Consider the following 18,082-nt stretch of genomic DNA (forward strand, 5'->3'; position numbering starts at 1 on the left):
GCCTCACAGTAAGTGTCATGCTCCAAATAAACCAAGCTAATTAATGTCCTTTAACAGATTAATTCATAAAAGTCTGTTAGCTGTGACTCACTTTCTGCTCATCAGAATAACAGGGCCATGCTGACAGTGAGTAGCAGTCAGGGAGGACATAAGAGGAAACGGAGAGGCAGCCTCATCACACGCAAACAGGCCCCTCTGATGTGCATTTTCCAGCAGAAGCATCTTTCCATCACAAAGTTCATCATGAGCAGTGTGCGGCAACAACGAGCAGAGCCTCGAGACACAGGAGCCTTTTACCCCAGACGCCCGCCCACGTCAGCTGCGACTCCTCTCCTGAGTCAGGTCTTTAAGAGTAGAACAGAACATTAAGTTTCAGCTCTGTGAATGTGTTATTGTTAATTATAGAATATGTTACTTCTATCTACAGCTGTATAGAGAAAAAGGCAGAAAAAGTGACAATTACCTGGAGTTTTTCTGCTGCATTTTAATATTCACAAACCCACATTTTCTGAGAATAACCCAAAACAGGAAACTTTATTTACTAAAGTGCTTTTTTTTTCTCTATCAAACTAAGCAACACCTTGCTGCCACTTTGCTGCCACATGCAGAAGCAGAATTTACACTCAGATACCAAAACATCACTATCTTCTCACTCCCGCTCACATGTGTCATTTGCAACTAATTAAATTGTCGGAATCCATTTGCACATTTTCGCAGGTGTAATTAGTATTAGAAACTCATTAATGGATTAATGTCCCTGTTGTTAATTAGACTCTCCTCCTGCTAAGTTTGTGAACTTATGGATTCTGCTAACAATGCAGGTCTTTATTTATTTTTATTCTCCCCACCAAAATTCCTAATGGCTTTTGGTTATTCACAGGTGTTTAATGAAGCGTACAGCAGATGACAACCCTCCACCAGCGCTTGCGTTAACTCCTCTGTTCTGCCGCTGGAATCAGAGCGACGGTCTGAGGAATCCTCTGCAGAGGGAACAGCTTTCACGCTCCTTCATGAAGGTGACACTCATGTCAGTGATGCCCTAGAGCACAGTGACAGGCTCCGACAGCCCTCCTCCCTGCAGCGTGCAAAGTGTATATATACAGTGCGCCATATGTACCCAGATACAGACTGTACAAACAAAACTCCATTTTCCAACACTACTCTTGACTTATAGATGTGAGCAAAACTTTGCTGCAAGTAACAGTAATCACTATTATATCTCAGTGTTTAGACTACGTTTAATTCAAGCAACATAAGGGACAAAGCAATATTCTGTATTTCTCTTCGTATTTAAAAATCCAATGGAAAGACCAAAACTAGTAACAGAGGGATCTCACTAGCACGAATTGTCTGTGTAGCCAAACTCAGATATAGTGTCTTATTCCTCTACAGAGCTCCATTGTTGTACAAACACTAGTAAAGTCACCTCAATGAGACGCCTCATTTCGCTTGGTGAAATGTTCATTACAGTTTATTTCGAGTCCATTCCATAAACTTTGTCCTGCTGCTGTAAATGCTAACTAGCTCACCAAATGTGCAGCTTAAAATAGTTCCCAACAAAAGCACCATTCTTCCTGTTTCAGTAACGCTTACTAAAAACTGCAATTCCCAATTTTAAAATTTTTGAATAAAAGTATATGTTCTTGGTCTGTTTTAAAAGATTTACGTCTTCAGCAGGAGCGCGTGGGTCTGGGACTGAGTGCTACTGACAGGCTGGGGTTGAAAGTATTAAGAAACGAACTACCACACTGTTGGTTTTAGTCTTCTCGTGAGAAGTGTTGACAATTACAAAAATATAGAATACTGCCAGCCTTATCCTTCAAAAATGTGGCCCTTTGCGTGCACACCTCACACTGTAATGTCTCAGTATTGTGCTCAACGTGAGCAGCGTTCAAGGTGTTGGGGTTATCAGCAGGTGGAGTCTGATGTCAGCCCTGCAGGTCAGATGTGAGTGTTTAGATGAAGCTAATCACAGGTTTTGCGTTCATGCTAAGAGAAGCAGCATAGCCAAACTCTCCAGATGGGCACAGAGCTCTCAGAACCACAACTCCCTCATGAGCCCTGCCCAGCATTGCCCATCAAAAAGCTGCCTCACATGGTTTCACTTTTCCTTTCACTCCACTTTATGATATGGAAAATAATGATTTTCAGAGACCGCATTTTAAAATTAAAATGGAAACGACCTTTTTTTGTCCGCGAGGTATGCAGCACTTTAAAGGCTCGAGGAATAGTTAAGGACTGTGGTGTGTCTCGGAGCATTTCACATATGGCGAGTCTGTTTCCAGGCATCTTTTTTAACTCCCTTGCTATCTCTAACCTAGCAGGCCCACTTCATGCTCCTCAGTCACTCCTGGCTCAGTCGGCTCAGCCCGAGTTGAGCTGAACTGCAGAGCAGCACATCAAAGCCCCACCCTCTGTGAGTCGGCCAGATGTCCCATGGTCATTTTTAAACTCACACCCCGGTGCATGACATGGAGCAGTGTGTAAGCATGTAGACAGAGGTGGATGGGCCGCTTGGAAATTGGAAAAGGAAGCCTGTATTTATGAGGTGGTTTGAGGTGCTGTGTTAAGACAGGCTTAACCTGCCACTCTCCCTCTGACAGCCCTGTTTCCCCCTGAGCTGGGGTGACCAGAGACAGAGAGAGGTGAAGGAGTGAAGGCAGGAAACCTGTCAAAGCAGGTCCAGACCAGACCTGGACCCGTGGTGAACAGACTCACAGGCAGGTGATGCAGCAAATCACACTGACACAAGATGTAAAGCCTAACATTCACATTATTTGTATTTTTATAACAAGATAAAACAGGAAACATATAAATTGTGCTTCCTAATGTGATTCCTTCAGCCTAGTGCATGCTGGGAAAGGCTAAACCTTCTATGAGCTTAAAGTGGAAAAGCTTTGGAAGAGAAATTAATGATTAATCAAGTACTAATTTTCTAAGAAACATAAACACACAGGCTGTAGGCAGCACAACACCTCACTGTTCACCAGTTACCTCCAGCAGTCTCTTCATTCCATGTTGACGTCATCAAATGTTGGAGCGCCCCACTGAGATATAAAGCAGGAGGTTGGCCGTGTGGTCTTCACCATACCCGCCACCTTAACAAGCCCCCAGGCTGCACTCCGAGGGGAGCCCCACATCAAATCTGTCTTTCCGTACCTCAGCTAGAGGTAAGATGAGTGATCTCCCAGAGCAGGGATCCCCTCTCCTCCCCCACACGGCGGCTCTCCTCCCCTCTCTCGCTCTGCCACGGCAGCCAGCCCATGTGAGTCAAATTATTGTAATTGAGCAAGGATGGAGTCGGGTGTGAGGTGATCTCTCTCTTCATCCCCTCCCTCTCTCTCTCTCTTTCTCTCTCTCAGATATTTCTGCACATGTTGTGAAATGACCAGCAAGCATCTCTTTTTTTACTCCCTTCCCCTCTAACACAGCCTGTAACACAGAAATCAATTAACTCCTTTCAAGTCAGATCAAAGGCCCAATACACCGTCCAGGTCTCTCCACAACCTGCAGGACAATTAACTCTCCCTTTGGACAGCAAGCAGGCTGGACAGATGAAGGGAGGCTGCTGCCACTGGTCACATACGTGTGAAGCAGTCGTAAACAAACGGAAAGTGACTGGACATAATGTCAGCTAGCATTGTACTAACTTACCAGTTAGTTTGGCATTAGCATGATGATAGGTTCTACTTCATCTGCAGGGAACATCATGACAAAAGGAAAATGAACTTTGACTCCTGCATTTATTTTAGAGGGTGTTTGTGCTACAAGCTGCCACGAGGCCGGTACAGCCATGGACACATAATGAGACAGTGGGCCCCTGGGAACAGACAAGTAAAAGCCCCCAGCCCACCTATATCAGAGCTAGATGCCCCGACGCAGAGAGACACAAAGTTACTACAAAAGACACAGCCGTGCTAACCTGTAGTTGCTTCCTGTCGCTCTTTTGCGTCTCTTTGTTTCTTTGTTGTTTCTGTCTTTTTTGTCTCTTCGCTGCCATTTTGTGTCTCCTTTAAGTTGTTTTGTGTTTTTCTGGCCATTTTGCATCTTATTTTGGTCTGTTTGTGTCTCCGTGTTGACAGTTTGCATCTCTTTGTTGTCATTTTGTGTCTCTTAGCTGTCGCTTTGCATGTCTGTCGAGTTTTTTTGTTTCCCTTTGCGGGAGTTGTGTGTTTCCTGCACTCATTTGCATCTCCTTGTTGTTGTTTTGTGTCTACTTTTGGTCGTTTTATATGTCTTTGTTGTTGTTCGCATCTCTTTGTAGTTGGATTGTGTTTATTTTGGTTGTTTTATATCTACATGTGGTTGTTTTGCATCTCTTTGTTGTCATTTAGTGTATCTTTGTAGTCCCTTTTGTATCTCTTTCCAGTTATTTTGTCTATTATTGCGGCCATTTTAAATCTCATTGTGGTCATTTTGTGTCTCTTTGTTGACAGGTTGCATCTCTTTGTGGTCATTTAGTGAATCTTTTCAGTCTCTTTTGCATCTCTTTCGAGTTGTTTCATCTATTTTTGCAGCCATTTTACATCTCATTGGGGTCATTTTGCATCTCTTTGTGGTCATTTTGTGTCTCTTAGCTGCTGCTTTGTATGTCTTTAGAGTTGTTGTTTTTTGCCTTGCTTTGCAGCAGTTTTGTGTTTCTTAGCTGTCATTTGTATCTCTTTGTGGTCATACGCATCTTTTATTTGGTTGTTTTATATCTCTGTGGCTGTTTACATCTCTTTGTAGTCAGTTTGTGTCCATTTTTTTGTTGTATTGTATCTCTTTGTGGTTGTTTTGCATCTCCCTGTTAACAGTTTGCATCTCTTTGTGGTTATTTAGTCGCCTTGTGTCCCTCTCCAACTGTTTTCTGTTACGGTAGCCATTTTGCATATTATTGTGGACATTTTACGTCTCTTTGTTGACAGTTTGTGTCTCCTTGTAGTCATTTTGTATCTTATAGCTGTCGCTTTGTATGTCTTTTGTGTTATTTTCTCTCCCTTTGCAGCTGTTTTGTGTTTCTTTGTGATTGGTTTAATATATTTTTGGTTGTTTTCTGTCTTGTAATGGTTATTTTTATCTCTTTGTAGTCCATTTGTGTCTATTTTTGGCTGTTTTATATCTTCTTGTGGTTGTTTGCATGTCTCTTTGTAGTCAGTTTCCATCTCTATGTGGTGGTTTTGGTCCCCTGACCACTTGGACCCATGGGCACGCCATTGGAGTGTGACATCAGACTGACTGGACAGGGGGGAGCGAGGGGAGCTTTCGTCCACAGACAGGTGCACTGACCCTGTCCACCCCTGAAGGTGCCACTTGCATTTTATTGGACATTTAGGGCCGGCCAGTGTTTTTTAACAGCCACCTGGATGCAATAAAGGGCCAGCTCCTGAGCTCTGGCTGCCCAGAGGATTTCCCAGCAGCTCCCATGGGACCTCTGGCTAGTTAAGATGTTTATTAAGCTGAAAGTGGTCCAGTGGGAAAACACAGCACTTCTGAGAGATTCGGGCCAGCAGTTTTCTTGTTAGTCGGAGCGCTCCCCGGAGGATTGGGTTTCTTTTTCTTTCAAACCTCGGAGGGAGGACAGGGTCAGTTCACAGGGCACAAGGTTGACCAACTGGTAACTAGGCACATGAACCCAGGAAGGGGAATATCTAGAGACCATCAAGGTCAGCTTGGAGCGATTCCCACAGATTCCAAACTGAGCGTGTTAGCTAAACACATTGTAGTCAGCTCAAAAATGCAGATGTATTGTCAATTAGAAATATAATCGTCTAAATTTACAGGAAATTTCTGGAATCATCAGCAGCTATAAGTAAATATATTATATATAAGTAGGTTCGTTTTATAAAAAGCCTTCTGAACTCAAGTCTTTACACTTTTTAAATGATTGTATGAAGCTAAAATGTAAATTGAAGCATGTACAATACTGCAGTGCAGTTGTTTCTTTCCCTTTAATGCCCAGCTGAACTTCTTTGAAGAAAATGTCTGTCCAGAACATTGTGATGTTAGTTCTGCTTGCTGTGTGACAGATCTTGACCTCACTAAGCTCTGCTGGACCTCTAGTTCAAAGCGCTGGTCTTTAGCCTCAGGCACTCTGCCCTAATAACTTCAGTTAGCCTGTTAGCCTTTTTTTTTTCTCTTTCAAAAAGTTTAGCAGCTTCACTCCGCTTAAAGAAAAAGAGTTTAGAGGAAATATAGAGGAATAGTTAAAATTGCTTCTTCTGCTCAGCTTGATAAATATTACTTTTTTTTTCTTTCTCATTTTAATTTTGAACTTTCTGGAGGCAGAGCTGCAGAGCCCGTGGTTAGCACATTGTGAACTGAGCGGCACATGCGGCCAGCGATGGGTTTTTAGTGCTCTCTGCCTAATGTTCAGGACAGATTAGAAATGTTCGCCTGTGACAGATGCTGTCTAGATCTTCACTACCAGATCCACCCAGCTGCAAAACATCTGGAGGATTTCTACCTTTTTCCTCTGAAGTGAAGCCTATTAATGACACACCCACAATCATACATGTGCGCATACTCTCACATTCAGTACACACAGAACACATCCATTGTGTTTGATTGAGTAAAAAACACATAAACAGATGTTTGACTTGATTGCTGTTTATTTTAATTAATGTCTTATTTGTAGGGTTTTTTTTTGTTCCTGTCTTTGTTGATGCAGGATCGATGCCGTCACCAGGTTGTATTGATTCTTCACATATCTGTTTGCCATACAAACAGAGCGATTCATTTCAAGCTCTGCATCACAGCCAGTATGTATGTAGATGTATTTAGAATATCTTTCACTACTTCAGCCACAGATGTCTGCAGGCACATGCACTTTATTCAACAGGCACAGAATTTATGCATTCCTCATGAGGAGTGGGTAGCAAAGGCCTATACGCTTGTTGTTAATGGCACACATCCTAAAATCATGCTCCTGGCCTCCTGAAGCCTCCACTACTTTTTGTGTCAGAGGAAACATTATTTTTGTGGAGACAAATCCACTGAATAACATGATCATCTGATGAAAGGCGCTGCAAATCTTGCCTGAGCTCAGGCACTTTTGCTAATGATGAAAACAGTCATGTAACAACAAATGCCACGTATCCCGCTGTGACAGGACGCTGTAATATCAGTTGCTTATTTCCACAGGAGCCAAAGCTTTCCAAGTTTTTGAAAGCCTTTTCTCAAAGGGCAAAGCGTTGTTTTGTTTCTGTGTAGCTCCTTCACTCAGCACCTCTGTGAAGGATATTGAATGGTCCTCGTTGGGGAAAGATTTAATATTCTTTAGACGCTCATCAAGAGTTAGACAAAGTCACAAGTCACAGTCTCATGGAGACATTTGGAGACCAGGGTTTAATTTAGTTTTAAAATTCCCGTGCAGTAAGTTGTTCCTCATGTGTCTGAGCAGCTTAGGCTCACATGCGGACTTGTTTGGCCATCGCCTGTGTGTGAAGTAAAACAGAAGGGAAGGGGAGATCCCCACATCACAGGATAAACGGATTTTGTTATTGCTGGGTTTCATAATGTATCATCTGTTACCATCTGCTATCCAACTTTCAAATAACTTTTTTAAAATGTTTTGAAGATAATCCTTTGTAAAACGAAAAGAATTCATTGGGTTTTAACAAAACATGGGATATTAGGTTGTTGTTTTTTTCTCTTTTATTGCATGAAACAATTCAGAAAGGACCTCATTCAATTAACATTTTAGTTTTCATGACTGTACCACAAGAAAAAAAAAGTTGAATTAGTGTCATACACTGCAAATCATAGCAAGTTAATTATGATAAGAGGATAAATATGTTGTTTTTGACATGTGTCCATGAAATGGAAAAGTTAAAAACACACCATTATAAAACAATGATATGAGAAAATGACAAGGATATTTTGAAAAATAGAATTTATGTAGTGTTGTTTTTGTCAAGTCAAATAAATTCATGAAATGAAAGATGAATATATACATTATACATATATATATATGTATATATATATATATATATATATGTATATATATACATATATATATATATATATACATACATATATATATACATATATATATATATACATATATATGTATATATATATGTATGCTTACTTTATTTTGTTGTGTTTGTTTGGTTACCCCATAATAATGTATAATAATTGTAACTTAAACTAAATAATAATAACAATTTATAATAACTGTAACTTTAAGTACATTCTCTAAAGATGGTTGTCATTTCAGATACAGAACACTGAACCAACAGTGATAAGTTATTGTAAGTTACTGCTGCAAAATTATGCAAAATGTGCATAAAAACATATTTGAGGAAAAACAATATACATAAACTTAAATATATACTATTTTTTATCACCTAACAAAAGTACAGTGCAGCTCATCACAACAATAACATCAGGACAGAGTGGCTGATATATGACAGCAACAGTTTAAAACAAGAGAAGAAAAAAAATGGACAAAATGCAAATCAAAATGCAAATACTATGATGCAGAACTTATATTTAAAACACAATAAAGTAATTCACATAAATTAAACTTTCTGGTAAAGTAGCATTTTTTTTAGTATTTCAGCAGCAATAAATTGCAGCTAATGTTTATTAACTATTAAAAATTATTTGCATCATTAATAATCAAAGATTTATATTTTTTTGTAAGACAAAATGGATGACTTATATGTCTTAACTTTTACATCTTTGGAATTTTCAATTTTACAGTATTTCAAGCCAATATTAAAAATACCAAATATAGTTTATATTGTTCTGTTATTCTTATTACAGATAGACTTACAAAGGAACTCAACAAGTAAATGAGGAAATCTATGAAATACAAATTAATCTAAAAGCCTTCTTGTAAGTATTTAAGATAAAGAAAAAAATAATTGATATAATACATAAAAGGACATAATTTATTATAAGGATAAAAACATAATTAGTTTGAGTTTGTAGAATTTTTAAAGAAACGTTTACACTAACAAATTCAGCATGTCATTGAAAGTTTAACAAAGTAATAACAAACAGTATTTATGTGACTTGAAAGAACAGAGTAATGATCATTTTGTTTTGATTACATAACATATTCACACCTTGCATTACTGCTCTCTCTACCTGCATCACAGTATTTTATTTGAGTGTTTCTTTAGTTTAGGTATTTTTAAGTGACAAGAAGTTTTGCTGTGGAGGAGCAGAGTGAGTTGTACTGTGTGGTTGTGTCCAGCAGGGGGTGATATTGTAATTCAGTGGGCTTCAGAGGGTTCAGGTGATACCAACACACAACTGTGAAGTAATATGTGTTTATACTGGACCAGGTGCATAAATCTGACTGCATCCTGGATCAGTGTCATCAGATGACACCACAGTGTTCCTGTGGAGAGTGTGTGATTTGATATGCAGTGGTGATCTGAACGAAATGGAGAAAGAAATTTTAATACATTTAACATAAATGGCTTATAGCCAGTTTCTTTTGCACCAGATTTTCATTGAAGGGTTATAATGATTATTATTATTCCATTCTCTCTCTCTTCTTTTATTTGACAGAAGTGCCGTATTACTTGAACAGATTTTTTTGAAAGTCATAAACATAACTCACACTAATTGTAAATAGAGTTCAACAGAAGATGGAGTACTTTAAATAGTAATGTTTACATCTGTGATAACTGGATATTGTTTAGGTCTATTCCTGTAATTTAAAGGTCCATATGTACTCATAACGCAACATATAAATTATAGTAGTTTAATTATTTACTCAGAAGGTCACAAAAACTGTCAATATTCACCTTTTAAATTTTATGATTTTAAGGGTTTCAAACCAAATATCCTCACATCTTTTAGTAAATCTTAATAATTATATGTATTATGGTTTTCAGCTTTAAATGAGTGTCTAGCCATACTTTTTAATTGTTAGTAGTGATCATATAAATAGTAGAGGTCTAAGCATTTGTATGTGTATTTTTATTAGTGCTATATAGTCTCTGGTGGGAAACAGGGCTATAATATTAGATCTTATGTTAATTAAATTACAGCTCAGTTTGGCTCTGTGTGTCTTAACATAACCTACACAAATGCAGGTAAACAGTTCTCAGACTCACATTTCAAACTTGTATGTCAGCTTGCTGTCACACAGAGCCCTGTCAGGCCATCTGTCAGGAACTCAATAAATTTGTCAGTGGAAAAAAAAAAAAGAAAGAAAGGAAAAAAGGCTGAATCCAATAAATCATAACATAAACAAATCTAGCCATGGGTTGACAGTGCTGTATTATACTTTGGCTTAATCCTGGGGGAGTTGGGATTATCCTGCAGTATCATTTTTTTTGGCTGTCTCAGTATAAGATGGGCCGTGTGGTGCAGGCGAATAAAAGCAGAAATATGTGAGTGAGTGAGAAGAAGAAAGAAAAAGTGCAGTATTTATCCTGTGTGCATCTGTACATTTAAAACAACTCAAATAAATAAATAAGCCATATAGGCAATACTTAAAAATGTACAAAAATCAGATGAACTCAATTTGTGAGTGAAATTAAAAATCAAATCCAGTTGTTATGCAGCTTTATATGCAGGGGCCCTCAGGCCTGTGGGGCCCTGCATCTCATCCTCTATTTGTTATTACAGCAGTGCTGCCTGTTTGCTTCCTGAGTGGAATTACAGTGTAATGATATTCATTTTTTTAAGATGAGAACGCAACTAAAACAATGCAGAAACTTAAGATTCAGCTCAAATAGCAAAGAAAGAAAGAGGGGAAAATAAAAGGTTGAATTAAAGTGGAGTCGTTGCAAATCGCCGACGTGCAAACCTTCAATACGCGTCACTGCTGATCCACGACCGGTCAGCGGCTCCGTTGGCGCAGTGCTGCCCCTCTCACAGTCACAGCCATGATTTCACGCAAACGTCCATGAGTGCGGGGTAAAAGAAAAATGCCCAACAATATTTCCCCCAATTCGATAAATGCATTTAACCTGAGAAACTGTGCAGATACTGAAGGGCAACTCGGCTGCAAACAAATTAAAGGAGCCTGAATTTTTTCTTTCATTCGACTTTTAGAGGAGAAAAAAAAAAACAACCAAGCATCATGGAGAGCTTAGAAACACTCATTAAAAGATCAAAGTGAGTTAACTATCAAAGTCCTCTAGCCATGCAATTTAGGGAGCCATTATGTCTTTGGTTTGCTGAGTTTCTCCTTTGAGGATGTGAAGTGTTCTTCTCATTTTCTCTCAGCTATTTTATTTTAAAAAACGCTTATCTTTGCGCTTTACTTTTACGCATAATTGAAAATGCTCACATTTCAGCTCAAGCAAAAAAAGATAATGACATAGATGCAGCCTTTCTCACAGTCCACGTTTTTAAATGTATTATATTTATTATATTATAGCTTTACGTTGAGGATTATTATTTTCTGTGATTTTATTTTTTATTATGAAACTATACATTGATTGTAGCCTCCGGGTGTGAGGCCTGACACAGTGTGAGCTGTGTGAGTTATTCTCTGCGTTGGAAAATGAATGGATCCTGTGTGGCTTATAAACAGCGTGATGTAAATGTAATTAAAGTGGGAAATGGTCTATATGTTTAGACGTATATTTTAATATGATTGATGCGTCGGTTTGGATGAGATTTAAATGTAACGAAGTCGAGAAATAATTTGATTGATTTCTTGTATTTAGTGTCAGATTTGTGCCATAATGTGGTGAATCTTTTCAGAGCGGGCCTATTTATCATGACGCATCCATTAAAACATGCGCAATAACATAATTACGCAGTGATAATTGCGCGTAGAAGATTTTCTCGTTTTCTTAATTAACTTTTTTAAACTTTATCAATGTGAAATCTGCTTATCTTTGATCCAAAGCAGGCAAAAGTGCGCAAATTTACGCATATTTCCAACTTTGCTCCAACTCAATATTTTTGCTTTTTTCCCCCCCGAAATTATTGCTCTTTTTCTGCATTCAGAAACCTCATTATATCCGTCTTAATATTCAGTCACTACACTCACTTTGAAAACTAATCCAAATCCCAGCAGCCATCGGGAATGTGCATTGCTTGCCATAATGGCGCATTATAATGGTCTCTTACCTTTCCGATGGATGCAACAGTTCTGCTTACTTTAAAGTCAATTACTTAACTTTAGGGGACCCATTGCTTTCTGCGCTGCACACCTGCTGCAACGCTTTTTTTTCCTTTCCTCCTCTCCTGCCTTATAGCAGCAGGCGAGGGAGGGCTTGTCATGTAGAGGCTCATTAAAACACCGCCGGCTAAAAGTTGGTGGATTGATTTATTGAATGAATGTTTGATGTCCTCATTCACACAAGTGACCTGGCCGATAACTGCTGAATGAGGAGGAGGAGGAGGTGGAGGAGGAGGAGGGAGAAGCGGGGTAACACTGGCTTTATGTTATATGTTTTTAAAAAAAATGTATTGATTATATTGTATTGATAACGCAAAGCTCCAAATGTAGTTGTAAGATAATCCAATAAAGTGTGAGGAGGAGGTAATTGAGCAACCCCATGCTGATGGAGGGGCTGCAAATAGAAGAAGGGGAAAAAAACGGCTAAGCCGGGGGTGGATGACTTCATGACTGGCAGGTATGGACTGATTGTAACACAGCAAGTGTCCCTTAATGACAATATCAGTACCTTAATATTCACACTGTGTTTGTTTGTGCTTTAAACACTTCTGTAATTGTTATATAGTTTTAAAAAAAAAGGGTGACAATAGGTGAAAATAGTAATTTCCTCTGTGTTTGGCTCCCCTTGTATCTGTTAGATACCTTCAGCTATTCTCTGAGTGAACGGCAGAGGGCAACGCCAACAGTGTGTTCTCTGTTTTCCAAACTGGGCTACAGGTCATCGCCTTGATGCTTCACAAAGGACATCAAAAACAACAGCAAGGCCTTTGGATTGAAGGTAAACGCTGCGTGCAAGCACTCAGATAATTCTGCAGAAACACATGGATTTATTTTGCCTTTTATTCCTTTCTATAGACTATCTCACAATTCTGTAAATATATAACTGATATTTTTCTTTACACAATCTCCAGCAACTTATTCTTATCATAATAGCATGCCTAATTATTTACAATAATAATAGTATGGTTGCTATAGTGTCAGTCATCTCCTCATGTCTTCATTAGGCACCAGGTTGTATTTTTATTTCAATTATAATAAAGGCCATGAGTTAATCTGAACATACAGCAACATTGCTTTACAGTCCGTTTCACATGTAGCTGAGCTGTGTTGCATGCGTCCTGTCCACTGTTTTCTGCCTGTGTATGTGTATGCACCTATAGCTTTTAAAAGAACCTGACAAACATGACGATGAGCCTCTCACGTAGTGTGACATGGGAAGGAGCGCACGGTGTGTTTTCAGACAGGCCTCTGCAAACGTCTCAATCACATCCTTACTAAATAAATGTAGGCATGTATAATATAGATGTGTAAAATTGCACAGTGTGATATATAATTGTGATCATGCGTATTTGTGCAGTTTGGGATTTTCACTCAAATTGGCCTGCTCACATTGGGCTGATTTTCATGTGCACGAGGGCTCCTTGCTCAGATAATAAGATTTATGGCTGCTGTGTACCTGCAAAATAAACACAGCGCAGGCCGCCCTGTAATTATTTTTAGTATTATCATTATTACTATTATTGCTGCTTCTCCTCTGACCCCATGATGGATAGCCACGGCTCGCACAGAGTCCACCTCGGTGCTGGACAGAGCGCTGTTATCACCACTGATCGCCAGGTGCATCAGCTGAAAGGGGACAGCAGCTTCCAGCAGAAACAATACACAAAAGAGCAAAGAGGGTGTGTGTGAGGCTGGGATGTGTTTTCCACCCCTGACGGGAATATAAATATTCATTTATGGTGAATATAGAAAAAGTTTGTGTCTTGCTTTGGTATTTTTTAAGTTATATTTGCTAAATAATCACATCACATTGCAGAGTGTGTTATTTTCTGAGAAAGCGCGTGACATAATACGCGTAATAATTAGATTGTAGTGACTTATTATTATTATTGTTGTTGTTGTTATTATGTATTATATTATGGTGTTGTTGCTTCAGAGTGAATCCAGGCCTGTGTAAAATATCAGTTGTCTCTCTGTGCTCGTCTTTACGCTTGACTCCATGTGTGTGTTGTTATTGGACTGTGTGCAGCGCACTGTACTCTTCTCCAATAGCATCCCAACGGCGGTGAATGGGGGGAATGAAAAAAGTGTAGCCATGCATGCAGGAGTGGGAGGATCCACTCGCTTCAATCTCGATCTCAGACTTTTGCAGCGACAGGGGCACAACCAACCAACCAACCGTCTCTGTTACCTCCAAAGAGTTACTGCCGGGACATCTACACACACACACTCTCTCCAATTTTTGGATTTGTTGTCACTTTTTTTTTGTTTTTTTCTTTTTCTGACTTTTTGACAAAACTGTTATTCCGGTGAAGAGAAATCACCCAGCGTTCTCCCGTCGGGCTTGAGGACGAGAAGATAAAGCTTCCTCAGTCCTCTAATTATAACAGGTGACTGTTGAGAGAGTTTATTCCACCTTTATTGTGTCCTTTCTGTCTCTCCTGACACATCTGGGATCTGTGTAGCCGGCTCACACTGCCTTTACATTCTAACTTGTGCGCGCATCCGAGTCGAGCTCTTGCATTTCATCTAGTAAAGCTCATTTTGTAGTTTTTCCTCCTCCGAGCTGCAGGCTGTGTGTCACGCGGAACTCAAGCGGTTTCAACAGGTTTCAGCCCCCTGTCCTCCAACTTTGTGTGCCCGGGGATTCTCTTGTCGAGTCTGACCGTGTTCTTATATGGATATTGCAACAGGTCTGGTGTCACTGGAGCGCCTCTCCGCGGGAGAACAGCCCGAGACGTGCATCATGCTGGACGGCATAAAAATTGAAGATCATCCCCTGCGATCGGGACAAGCCACGCTCGGAGTCATGCTCGGTGAGTCTTTTATTTTACTGTATAAACCTCAGCAAATGAGTGTGAACTGGGGTCAAACACTGTTATTCCTGTCTGGATGCCATTACTGTGTGTGCATGCCCACTGCTGTTTTGTTTCCTGGCACATTGGAGCATGAAAAGTTCACATTCAGGCATGAAAACCACTGATAACAATGAAAAATGTAGTTTTATTTGCATGTATGTGCGAAGATAACGCACCATTAGCGACCCAGCCATCCAAAGGCAAGGGGAGTGATGTAACCTGGAGGCCTTGTTGGTGTAAAAATGTCAAATTCATCCATTAAAACCTGCTTTTTTATTTGATTAAATCCCACACACCTGAATTGATTTCTTTAGACTATAGGCCTTTATCGCTGTAGAGTTTTCACAATGTTTGACACGGGCCTTCTCTCTGTCTCTGACGGGCCCCAACTGCTGTGCCGTTTTTCCAGGGACTGACTGTCATCATCCATCCGTGTGTGAAGGATGCCAGCGTCCCATCTCCGACCGCTTCTTGATGAGAGTCAACGACTCGTCATGGCACGAGGAGTGTTTGCAGTGCACCGTGTGTCAACAGCCCCTCACCACCAGCTGTTACTTCAGAGAAAGGAAACTTTACTGCAAACACGACTACCAACAGTAAGCACAATTGTCTCCCTGCATTTCTGCAGATTGCTTTGGTTGGTGTGCAGTGATTTGAGAAAGAAAAGAGTGGAGATTGTGGCTGGCTTGAGGGCCATATATGTGTGTGTGTGTGTGTGTGTGTGTGTGTGTGACATCAGTGTAAAAACGCAGCCAACTTTGAATTTCATTTTTACAAAGCAGTGTGAAAAATCAGCAATTTGGATAACTGATATAATTCAACCTATCATCTTTGCTTTATTTGCCTCACTTTATTTGACATTTGATCCTTGTAAAATTATAAAAATCAATGAAAGAGCAACAAGAACAAGTGGACTTAAATCTGAGCTTTTTACTTCCTTCAAATATTTGAATAATGAGTGTGAGCTGTGGAGCACGCTCGCATTAGCGCTCATATATTATTGTCATATGCTTGGCTCTCTTATTGTCACAGTGGCCCACGATATTTCCACATTTATGTCTGCGGGACCAGTGCATTTCTAACACACACACACACACCAAAAAAAAAAAAAAAATGTGATCCCACTCAGGCCCGAGAAAGTGCAGGCGGACTGTCTCGGTTGTTTCATTCCGCTCTCTGTCAGGTTTTTTCCTGATAGCATCATGTGGCATTTTCCATCATCACCAGCAGCAATCAAAATATGGAAATCATAATTTCTGTTAGGTGTCTTTTACACAGTCTGAGCCCACGGCGCAGATTGGATTTATTTTCCGAACAGCCCAAATTTATTCTGTAAATCTCAGCCTTTAAATATTTTTTTTAAACGTTGCTTCATTTAATTTTAGCGCGTTTTGTAGATTTTGTTTTACCTTATTCATATTTTATTTCATTTTCTAATATTTTATTTTATTTCATTCTATTTTATTTTGATTGGATATGGCATGTTTTTGCACGCGGCATGGCATCAATTTAACGCTTTAATGAAAAACAATCTGCGCTTCTTTTTGCCCAGTATGACTAGCACATGCCTGCGAGCTAAACACGCAAACTTAGATTCAGTAAAATAAATAAATAAAAATACGAACAATAATAATAATAATGAGAAGTTTAGGCATTTGCGCACGCGTGACTCTCGCAGACACACACACAATTTTAAAGGCATTAATAATTTAGCATTAAATTGAAGTTACACAATTTGAAAACATCTTTAAAAAATCGAATTTATTTTGGGTTAAAATGCTGGAGTGTTATTATAATAGCACAGTAACGTGATTAAATGCAGAATGCTAATTTTATTTTATTTTTTAAATTTACAGCAACACAATAAATAAAACAAACAGCATTATTAATATTACAGCCACTAAAAATAATAATTTAATAAATTATGGATAAATGAGAATAATGTAGGAATTGGCCCCTTGTGTTTTTTGTTTTTATTGTGAATTACAATAAAGTTTTACATTCTAAATAAGGCCTGTGACAGGAAGTAGCATGGCAGCCATTAGCCATGGAGTAAGATAAATTAGTAAATTGAATTAGTAAATTATCACATAAAAGCAGCAGTGATGTCAGTATACAGAGGTAAATATCGAGGCTAAGGAACAGGAGTAACAGCAATGCTGAGGGTTGCTGTTTGGCCTGTGTGGACCCTGGGGTGCCCTGTGTTTCTCATCGCATGAGCGCTTTTCATGCTTGTCACTAAATTTTCAGCTTTTTGTGTCCGGCCTTTTTAACAATTCTACTTCGATTACCGGGACATTATGGTTCTCTGCTAGATGCCTTGCAAGCAACAAAGAGTTACATCCATTGCCATGCGTGCCATTCATCCAGCTTTGTGACAGGAGTGTAGTCGGCTGATAACAATGGAAAATTCATAGCAGTAACTATGGGATACCAGAGCCACGGCGTCACGGCTCAGAGGTGGCTGGAAGCTGAGACAGTCCGGCAGAGAGGAGGATCTCTTTCTCATGCCTGTTACAGCGCTGTCCATTTATTGCTGCTTCTTTTTTTTAATCTGTTTGGTGTGTGTAAAGATAAGAAGACAGACATAAACATACAAAGACAGATCTATTTTTCTTCCAAATAATACTCTCTCCTTTCCTTTAGCATTTAGTTTCTGCTTTGCTTTTGAAGTATCACATTTGGTGCACAACTGACCATTCCCCCCGTTTTCCCTGCTACATTTTAAATGCTGTGAGCTTGTGTGGCAAGTCTGATCACCCCAGCCAAACACAGCAACCTGCTGGGCGACGTCCTGCTCTCACACACTGTTATTCATCACACATCTTTTAATTCTTCACCCTCCTTCCCCCACTTTTTTTTTCACCCCTCCCAGGTTAAATGCTAGCTGGAGGGTCCTTCCATCACACAGACACAAGTATCCCCTTTTTTTTTTGTTTATTCCATTTGCATTGATGGGATACTTAAAGATGTAATTGGCACCTTTTTGACTTTTATGACACCCATTTAAGATGCATTTGTCAGCCCACAAACTGCTTTGGGCTGTGAAGAGAGCTCCTAGCCTTACAGAGGTCTACGTGCCTAATTACATTCCAACAGCAACTGATTCATGCCCCGTAATCAGCTCTCACTAGCTATA

General features: G+C 39.5%; 1 protein-coding gene across 5 annotated transcripts in view; it reads left to right on the forward strand.

Moving 5' to 3' along the window:
• The first annotated feature begins 97 nt into the window (after positions 1-97).
• The window catches only part of lmx1bb (LIM homeobox transcription factor 1, beta b), a 63,263-nt gene continuing 45,278 nt past the window's right edge, over positions 98-18,082 (forward strand). Inside the window, exons 1-5 of one of the 5 annotated variants that reach the window (XM_078170858.1) lie at positions 98-342; positions 881-1,016; positions 12,803-12,863; positions 14,779-14,901; positions 15,353-15,539. In XM_078170858.1, the coding sequence (XP_078026984.1) occupies positions 888-1,016; positions 12,803-12,863; positions 14,779-14,901; positions 15,353-15,539 (500 nt within the window). In that variant the 5' untranslated portion in view covers positions 98-342; positions 881-887. Of the gene's footprint in view, positions 5,286-12,334; positions 12,543-12,723; positions 12,864-14,200; positions 14,476-14,778; positions 14,902-15,352; positions 15,540-18,082 lie in introns of those variants that run through there. The other 4 variants (XM_078170859.1, XM_033619449.2, XM_033619448.2 and 1 more) reach the window with 4 other exon arrangements.

The sequence above is a fragment of the Epinephelus lanceolatus genome, chromosome 9, assembly GCF_041903045.1.
Source record: "Epinephelus lanceolatus isolate andai-2023 chromosome 9, ASM4190304v1, whole genome shotgun sequence".
Lineage (NCBI taxonomy): Eukaryota > Metazoa > Chordata > Actinopteri > Perciformes > Serranidae > Epinephelus > Epinephelus lanceolatus.